Source organism: Xyrauchen texanus, chromosome 2 (genome assembly GCF_025860055.1).
Source record: "Xyrauchen texanus isolate HMW12.3.18 chromosome 2, RBS_HiC_50CHRs, whole genome shotgun sequence".
NCBI classification, from domain to species: domain Eukaryota; kingdom Metazoa; phylum Chordata; class Actinopteri; order Cypriniformes; family Catostomidae; genus Xyrauchen; species Xyrauchen texanus.
In genome coordinates this window covers 21,451,175-21,461,451 of record NC_068277.1, presented here as the reverse complement: position 1 = coordinate 21,461,451, position 10,277 = coordinate 21,451,175, and the positions used below count along the sequence as shown (strand labels likewise).

The 10,277-nt window shown below is 38.5% G+C and overlaps 1 protein-coding gene across 2 annotated transcripts; it reads left to right on the top strand.

Moving 5' to 3' along the window:
* The first annotated feature begins 188 nt into the window (after nucleotides 1-188).
* si:dkey-171c9.3 (uncharacterized) lies at nucleotides 189-6,557 on the top strand. Of its 2 annotated transcripts, none has more exons than XM_052145221.1 (4): nucleotides 189-267; nucleotides 2,079-2,153; nucleotides 2,412-4,076; nucleotides 5,931-6,557. In XM_052145221.1, exons 2-4 carry the CDS (start codon nucleotides 2,079-2,081, stop codon nucleotides 6,102-6,104), a joined length of 1,914 nt encoding a protein of 637 aa, XP_052001181.1. In that variant the 5' UTR covers nucleotides 189-267; the 3' UTR covers nucleotides 6,105-6,557. The 2 variants fall into 2 exon arrangements, with proteins under 2 accessions (XP_052001181.1, XP_052001184.1); XM_052145224.1 differs by lacking the exon at nucleotides 189-267 and adding an exon at nucleotides 1,419-1,558.
* The last annotated feature ends 3,720 nt before the right edge of the window (nucleotides 6,558-10,277 follow it).

The window sequence follows — 10,277 nt, the reverse complement described above, 5'->3', positions numbered from 1 at the left end:
CCCACGAGACTACTGCTAGGTGAAACCCATAGAGTCGGTTTTGTAGTTTTAATACATTTTTGTGATGTGAGATAATCACTTTGCTTATTTCTGCCCTTACGTCGTCTTTTCAGTTAAGCCACACCCTCATCCACCCACACTCAATGCATGTCATCTCACATAGGAAGTCAGCATACGCTTTTCATAGTCTACACTCTGGTCCCATCACTCACTTGAGCTACTGAAGTATATTAAGCTGAAATTGTTTGACTGATATCCCTGAACAAGGTATGAAAAACAGATATTTTCCCAGTCACATTCTGTAATTAAGACGTGTATGTTCCCCCCTCCAAGATTGTGATGGAATTATTATTATTATAATTTCTGCTGTAAATAATATTTAAACAGTTTAAATGTCTGCTTTGCCTACATGTTTGCTTTAAACAGCAGAATATTGTGAATTATGTGGAAGATATATCTAATAAGATTTTTACTGTAAAAATTGTGTGATGAAAATCATATACAGCATTTTAAAGCCATGCAATGTGGCATCTGATACATTTGGTTACGCCTGCACACTGGTAAAATGTGTTTCATTGTCTGGGCAGTGATCTCTGCAGCAAATATTCAGTAAATTATTCCTCAACATGTGAGTGTGATATCTCTCAAGCTGTTTTTGAAAAACAAAAAAGACACTATTGATGACACATGCCATGTGCTTTTACTTGTAAAAAATATTTGATCTGTATTGCTGCACAAGGGAAGTGTAGGGTTGATTTAAGACTATTCATCCCACTCTCTTTGAGTTTTGTTTGTTTCATGGGACATTTGATGTAATTAAAAGAGAGAAATGCCTTGAGATCATCGTTTCCTTTGGCAGTTAAACAGAACTGCTTTGCTTTGGACGAATACAAGCACACGCATTTCATTACTCCTTAGAACATCTCAATCATCTGTTTATAAGATGTTCTCTTGTGAGGATTTAAGGCCTGTATTAAAGACATCAAACCATAACAAAACAGATTACAAAACCCAAGATTCAAGGTGAAGTCTCCACTTCACTGCCCAGGAGACTTCATATTTTCAAATCTCTTTAAATGCGCTTGTAATCTTACTCGAACCCACTGCAGGTCACACAAGTGGGTTTTCGCAATCATAGCCAAATTAAATAAATATGTGGATCCTGACACAAAGTGCTTCACAAGTTTTAGACTGAGAAGATGTTTATCAGAGATTAAACATCTGTAAAAGTTGCATCATGATACTGATCTAGGATCAACTTACTCAGTAAGTATCATTGCTTTAATTATTAGATGAAAGACTCTAAAACTGATCTCATGGAAATGTAAATGGAAACATCTACCATCAAGTTTTTTAGCATCTGTCAACACCCACCATCTTTTCCTGTCTGTCACATGACTTATTTCCTGGAACCATGAGAGCAACTCATCTGTTGATCACTTGTGGTTTTCAGGGCACTAAAGTTGTCTCTTTTCATCTGATCTGAGAAAAGTTTTGAGGTTGGTTTTTCATTGATTTTGGCTAGATCGAGCTGGTCCTAGATCTGTGTGGTTATAAAGTAAGTGCATTTACTTTTGCTTATTTACAGTCCTGTCATCTAATTGCACCATTTGCAAATCCTCAGTGTTCAAGGCTTCACAAACACTTAACCAGCTGAAACATTACAACTGATTGCCACAATCTGGTGATAAAATAAGGTTTGTTTGGGGTGGGCTGTATGCCAATCAAACAACCCCAGAATTTCAGAAAATCATGCTGTGGGTTCCTATTGTCCTCAAGGACATGTGAAAGATATCTGGTAGCCTAGAAAATGTTTGCTCTATCCTGCTCCTAATGATCTTCTAACAATGTTTCATGAACTTCAGGTTCACGTGATAATTATAGGCAGGTGTGTTACAGCATGGTTCGAATTAGGCTAATGCAGAATGTGATCTGGACAAAAAGCAACCCTGCTCCATCATATCAATGGACCACTGATGTCTGTTGTCCTAAGCTACAAAATATCTGTATCATGCCTCCAACAACTACATAAAAATTTGATTTTTGAATCTTTTTTTTTTTCTTTCTTTCTTTTTCAGATGACTACAGAGGAGTGGTTGTGCCGCACATTTAAACTTTGTGATCTTGTCAGTTCAGAGTCTGGTCTCTCTGGTGTAAGTACAAAAATATAGAAAGTATTTTAAAGGTGCTGTAAGTGATAATTTTTTTTTAAATACCACATACAATGTCAAAATGGCTGAAATTGTTTACAGCACTTTTAAAAGCCTGTAAACACATTTCATTCATAAGTATTTACCTTGTGCTCTAAATTTAGTTCACAAGTCTTAAACAAGTACTACAGAAAAGCAGCTATTGAATAAAATCCTATAACAGCTATTTTTCCATTTTGACATTCTCACAACTCCATTCAGGAAGTAATCAACAGCGATTCATATCCACAGCCTGCTTATAACCCATCATCTATCCAGCTTACTTTGGAAACTTACAGTCAGCTACTGGATAAAACATCAGAATTAAACATGAAGCATATTGATCAAAAAGTGATGGAACAAGACAATGAACAGATAGAGTCTATTGATCACTTTGCACAGATGACAGCCAAATCTGTCTTAGATTCTGCTATGATGACAGGCGAATACCATCTTGACAAATGCAATCTAACTGACCCAAGAGAATCCATCAAAGTTAGAGGAAATGACGTGGATATGTTAGCTGAGGAGCTAACATTACAAGTCTGTTGCAAAGCATTGCAAGAGATGGGGAAATCATACGAAGATAGAGGTTATAAAGAGGCTATAGAGGGAATTTTCGAAAATGCATCTGTCATGTGTGCCTCGGGGTACCACTGTGATGAAAACACATCTGAAATGGAAACCAAGATGGAGGAATATGATGAAGCATCTGGTACCACAGTATATGCCACTGCCTTGAACAGCATGGCCAGTCTGGGCTCTATTGACTACCCTGATGCTCCTCCAAGCACCCCTTTACTTCCAGAGATGATGAAGAGCCGAGCCAGTTTTACAAGGAAGCTAAAGGGGGGACTGGCTAAAGAGTTCCTTCCTTCACCCCCTCCTCCAACCCCCAAAGACCAGATGCAATCCTTATTGGAGAACCAGATGACAGACACCTCTGCTGACAAATCAGACTTCATGGTAAGACTGTTGCGCTCACTATCATTAGAGTACTGTCGACATGAAGGTCTAGGAGAAGAGGATGCTGAAGAGGTTGATGATGGTGGACATCAAAATGAGATTCCTAGATTGTATGACTATGCAGCACAACTGTCTGCTGATATTCTGCATTGTATTACCGCAAACACGATAGAAGTAAATGGAGAGGGTTCTATGAAACGAGTGCAAACTATTGCTTATCAACTGGCGGATGACATTTTCGTAAAGTCTATTGCAGAGTTGATTGAAAGTGAGACAATAGAAAGCAGAAGAGACACCTCATTTTCGAAGGAAGAAGCAACATCATATTCAACCCTCAAGCCCAACATGGAAGACGTGGCTTCAGTGTTAGATGCTGCTTCTCAACAAAGACCTAGCATCCCATTCTCTGCAGTGGAGGGAGTGAATGTTTTAGCTAGTGAGCTAATCCTTAATGCCGTGGTTCAAGCTTTTGTTAAGCTAAAACAGGGTATGTTTAAACATGGAACCCATCCACATTTTTTGGGCCAAGCAACAGAACTACAACCATGGGAAAAAGGAAGATATTCAAACACAAATTTGTGTACAGAATCGATCCAGTCCCACAATGCCAAAGCCTTCAGTTGCTGTAACAATAAATCAGAATCGAGTCCTATTACATTTGACAGCAGTAACATGACATCGTCAGCAGAATACACATTTGCTGAGAACTTCACAGAAGATTCTGTATATGATGCTTCCAGCATATGTTCAAATGGCAAACTTGGTTCACAGAGAGATATTAAATCGTGCATAATCAAGATGCATGCTGAGGAAAGTCGTGATGTTCAGGAACTGCAATGTGCGCTACTTTGGGCTGCAGCCTCTCAGAAAGGGATTTCAGCACTTCAATTTCATCTAGCAGACACAAGCCTTCAACACCAGGTACAGAATTTTATTTTTTTTCACAGTTTTGTCATATAATTTGTCTATTATTGCACAATACAAAAGCTTTTATAGATATGTGGATTGAAAAATTCCAGAAGTATATATTGAAGTACTATAGTTTTTTTTTATAGCATACTACTTAGTCTTTTGAAAGGCTCATTCCTTTACTAATTACAGGTGAAACTCGAAAAATTAGAATATCGTGCAAAAGTTCATTAATTTCAGTAATTCAACTTAAAAGGTGAAACTAATATATTATATAGATTCATTACAAGCAAAGTAAGATATTTCAAGCCTTTATTTGATATAATTTTGATGATTATGGCTTACAGCTTAATATGAAAACCCCAAATTCAGAATCTCAGAAAATTAGAATATTACATGAAATCAATAAAAAAAAGATTTTAAATACAGAAATGTCGGCCCTCTGAAAAGTATAATCATGCATATGTACTCAGTACTTGGTTTGGGCCCCTTTTGCATTAATTACTGCCTCAATGCGGCGTGGCATGGATGCTATCAGCCTGTGGCACTGCTGAGGTGTTATGGAAGACCAAGATGCTTCAATAGCGGCCTTCAGCTCTTCTGCATTGTTTGGTCTCATGTCTCTCATCTTTCTCTTAGCAATGCCCCATAGATTCTCTATGGGGTTCAGGTCAAGCGAGTTTGCTGGCCAATCAAGCACAGTAATACCATGGTCATTGAACCAGGTTTTGGTACTTTTGGCAGTGTGGGCAGGTGCCAAGTCCTGCTGGAAAATGAAGTCAGCATCTCCATAAAGCTTGTCTGCTGAAGGAAGCATGAAGTGCTCTAAAATGTTCCGGTAGACGGCTGCGTTGACTCTGGACTTAATAAAGCACAGTGGACCAACACCAGCCGATGACATGGCTCCCCAGACCAACACAGACTGTGGAAACTTCACACTGGACTTCAAGCATCTTGGATTGTGTGCCTCTCCTCTCTTTGTCCAGACTCTGGGACCTTGGTTTCCAAATGAGATGCAAAATTTGCTCTCATCAGAAAAGAGGACTTTGGACCACTGAGCAACAGACCAGTTCTTTTTTTCTTTAGCCCAGGTAAGACGTTTGACATTTGAAGCCCATGTCCAGGACCCGTCTGTGTGTGGTGGCTCTTGATGCAGTAACTCCAGCCTCAGTCCAATCCTTGTGAAGCTCCCCCACACATTTGAATGGCCTTTTCCTGACAATCCTCTCCAGGCTACGTTCATCCCTGCTGCTTGTGCACCTTTTTCTTCCACACTTTTCCCTTCCACTTAACTTTCTATTAATGTGCTTTGATACAGCACTTTGAGAACATCCAACTTCTTTTGCAAATTACCTTTTGAGGCTTTCCCTCCTTGTGGAGGGTGTCAATGATGGTTTTCTGCACAACTGTCAGGTCAGCAGTCTTCCCCATGATTGTGAATTCAACTGAACCAGACTGAGAGACCATTTAAGGGCTCAGGAACCCTTTGCAGGTGTTTTGGATTAATTAGCTGATTAGAGTGTGACACTTTGAGCCTACAATACTGAACCTTTTCACAATATTCTAATTTTCTGAGATTCTGAATTTGGGGTTTTCATAAGCTGTAAGCCATAATCATCAAAATTATATCAAATAAAGGCTTGAAATATCTTACTTTTCTTGTAATGAGTCTATATAATATATTAGTTTCACCTTTTAAGTTGAATTACTGAAATTAATGAACTTTTGCACGATATTCTAATTTTTCGAGTTTCACCTGTATATTTTCAATCAGGTCAGTTAGAAGTGCTTATGCAGGCTATCATTATCATTATTTAAAAAAATAGTACTGATTTTGTTTGAAATGTGACTAACTCTTTCTCTTAGCTTTGTGGACTCTCTCGGAGTGCCCATGTGAATGGCTGGACAGTGGGCGCTTTAATGGCATCACTCTACCAGTTTTGTGATATGAAGCGAGAGACCAGCAGAGGGCACTATAAGAGCTCTGATTCTCTGTTGGAGCATCTGCAGTGCCTGATTGACAGTACATGTTTAAACTGATCATGGACTAGATTCACCCATCCAATTTCTGGTGTAAAACATGCCCAGCGATTCCCCCAGATATCCAAAGAGGAAGGAAACAGCTGACACGATCTTAAACAACACCACTCTCACATCTCAAGCATTAACGGATCCAAGGCCATAACAAAGTAATGCCATACAGATGAATATTCAGTAATAATTTATTTATTTTTAGCTATTAAATAGGAAGCAGCTTTGACCCCGTAAAGATGAAACTGCTGCACACATGCTATCTGCTTATACTGAGATCTGCTCTCCTAATCTAAACGGAAAGCCACAGCCATTATTAGGAAAGCGTAAATCTGAGCACAAATTAGTTTTGAAGGTTACTTTCTAAACAAACAGACTGACACATTTTTGAATAAGTTTCCTGTATTCTGTGTGTTTCTGTATTTTTTCTTTTCTTTTTTTATGCCAGTAACAATAATAAAAATGACTCTTTTAATGCTGTATTGTTAGAGCTGTTTTATGATTGAGATGATTGCTCTAAAAATTGTTGCACAGGGCTTTGGAGGGTGTGTAAAAAGCAGGACAATTTTACTCCATCCCATTAATACTGCCCAAGCAGTGATTCCTAACATGGCAGGAATGCCTTTTGGTGAACTCCTGCCTCCCACTCACTCCCACTGTTAGCCACCATCACTTGAATTCGGGGACACACAAAATCTCACACATACTCATTCTTTGAACCTCTGCCTCTCTCTATCACCCTCCCAGACACACTTTTTTATTTCACTTTATCTCTCCTGCACACATACACATACACATTTTCGCATTCACAAGGGAGACTGACTTCACAGCTGCAGTGTCAGTGAAGACACAATGGCTTGTAGTCCAGCCCTGCTTTACACATCTGGAGAAGTGTTTCTTCCAATGTCTGAGGAACCTCTACTGCCAAAAAGGGAGACAGTGAAAAAAGGTGCATAAGTATAAAAGATAGCAGGAAAGGGACAGAGAGAAAGAGAGTAGGGAAGAAGTGATTGCAACAGAGCTGAGACATATAGAGTCGAATGGATCACAGGGTTTCTGGAAAAGCTCCCAACACCGAAACCCCCCCCCCCCCCCCGCCTTTTTTTCCCCCAAGCTATGACACATCGATTTATTCTCTGCAATGAGAGCCAGACACATGTAAGGAATTCCTTACACTAAACAGACCTCATAGACCTCAAAGTACTCATAAATGTTCTATTCAAATCAGTCAAGTCTAGCAAACCATTGCAGCACCTCATATTAGATCAACAGCGATGGTAAGCAATTCTTTGTATTTACAGTTGAAGTCATAAGTTTACATACACTTAGGTTTAAGTCATCAAAACTAATTTTTAACCAATTCAAAGATTTAATAGTAGCAAACTATAGTTTTGGCAAGTCGTTTAGGACAACTACTTTGTACATGACACAAGTAATTTTTCCAACAATTGTTTACAGACAGAAAGTTTCACTTTTTATTGACTATATCACAATTCCAGTTGGTCAGAAGTTCACATTCACTAAGTTAACTGTGTCTTTAAGCAGCCAGAAAATGATGTCAAGCCTTTAGACAATTAGCCGATTAGCTTCTGATAGGAGGTGTACTGAATTGGAGGTGTACTTGTGGATGTATTTCAAGGCCTACCTTCAAACTCAGTGTCTCTTTGTTTGACATCATGGAAAAATGAAAAGAAATCAGCCAAGACCTCAGAAAAATAAATTGTGGACCTCCACAAGTCTGGTTCATCCTTGGGAGCAATTTCCAAACATCAGAAGGTTCATCTGTACAAACAATAATACAAAAGTATAAACACCATGGGACCGAGCAGCTGTCATACCGCTCAGGAACGAGACACTTTCTGTCTCCCAGAGATGAACGTAGTTTGGTGTGAAAATTTCAAATCAATCCCAGAACAACAGCAAAGAACCTTGTGAAGACGCTGGAAGAAACAGTATCTATATCCACAGTAAAACGAGTCCTATATCGAAATAACCTGAAAGGCTGCTCAGCAAGAAAGAAGCCATTGCTCCAAAACCGCCATAAAAAAGCCAGACTACAGTTTGCAAGTGCACATGGGGACAAAGATCTTACTTTTTGGAGAAATGTCCTCTGGTCTGATGAAACTGTTTCTGAAATTGAACTGTTTGGCCATAATGACCATTGTTATGTTTGGAGGAAAAAGGTGAGGCTTGCTAGCTGAAGAACACCATCCCAACCATGAACCATGGGGGTGGCATCATCATGTTGTGGGGGTGCTTTGCTGCAGGAAGGACTGCTGCACTTCACAAAATAGATTGCATCATGAGGAAGGAAATTATTTGGATATATTGAAATAACATCTCAAGACATCATTTGCTCAGTCGCAAATGGGTCTTCCAAATGGACAATGACCACAAGCATACCTCCAAAGTTGTGGCAAAATGACTACGGGACAACAAAGTCAAGGTATTAGAGTGGCCATCACAAAGCCCTGACCTCAATCTGATAGAAAATGTGTGGGCAGGATTGAAAAAGCGTGTGCTAGCAAGTAGGGGGCACAGGGCAAATGGGACAAAAATGACAGCAACTTATTGTGAGAAGCTTGTGGAAGGCTACCCAAAACTTTGACCCAAATTAAACTATTTAAAGCAATGCTACCAAATACTAACAAAGTGTATGTAAACTTCTGACCCACTGGGAATGTGATGGAAGAAAGAAAAGCTAAAATAAATAATTCTCTCTATACTTTTATCCTGACATTTCACATTCTTAAAATAAAGTAGTGATCCTAACTGACTTCAGACAGGAAATGTTTTCTACGATTAAATGTCAGGAATTGTGAAAAACTGAGTTTAAATGTATTTCTAAGCTGTGTGTAAACTTCTGACTTCAATTGTATGTATTTATACAGACCATAAAAGAGCCAACTGAGTGAGGAAACTGCATAAAAGGCTAAATAATCAAAAATAATATGAGCAAAATAAAATTACAATTTGCATTGGTGAAGAGGGTTGTGTTTTTAGTTTTTTCACCGATTTTATCAGGCTTTTGGTATCCATCATAAAGATAAGGCTGACATATGTTAGATATGTTCTCTGTGATCCGTAGTGAAAAAAACAAAAAGTTGTTCCAATCTGTAACACTACATTAAGAAATCCTTCCCGGCATGAGTCAGGTCCTTCATTTTGTATCGTTGATTATCTTTAGTCAAAGTAACTGTCAAAACATGTGAAATGCTATTTTATGCAGGTAAAAAGCAGTGGGGGTCCTGTCTCTAATATGTTTTCTCATGACTGAAAATTTGTTTTCTTTTTACAAACAATACCAGACATGCCAGTTAATTACTTGCCCCTTTTGGGCTCTGCCGCAACGGAGGCAAGTCATGATCCGTGGTTGAGGTGTGAGCATCAGTCTGATGGGGGCCGAGACCGATCAGCCATCTGACTTCTGTCTCCACAAACATAAACTCTGGCCCACACACAATGCTCATCTCTAGATGTTTATGGCTGAAACAGAATGGCTGCAGATATATTTACAGTGTGTGGAGAGAAGTCTTGTTCATGTCCCTTCAACTTTATTGTTGACCATTTATCTCAAGAAGACTGGAATGTTTGAGACTGGTGAAGAGTGCAAGTGATAAACATAATTTATTACACAAATGCTAAATGCAAAAGAGCTAACATTTTCGATTTTGTAAGTGAATCTGAAACCAGTTCCCCTGCATTTGTCATCCATTTAAGTCACACATATTGCACCTTGAGAACTAGCAGCTTATTTTTGTCCACTAAAGAAGTCAGTATTATTGTTTATTATATTAATGTCATGGTCTTAAAGAGAACATCCTTTGCTTGTATGGGAGTGACCAATATGGTCAAATGAATAGCCTGTATGGTATTACAATGGTATGATGTGGTCATAATATAATATAATAAAATATATAACTGTAAAAAATAAGATGATATGTCTAATACAGTGTCTTGTGCATTAAACACTAAATCTAAATGTAAGAATATGTATTATTATTATTATTATTATTATTATTATTGTGATTACCCTATTTTTATTTACTTATTTGCTACACCTCAGTGGGATATAAATTAGTGAGGAGAAAAAAATGTACGTAGTCATCAGCAGTTGTAGTTTACCTTTACAAACTCTTGAGACTCAACCCCTCAGAGTCTTGGCTCACTTCACACACACAC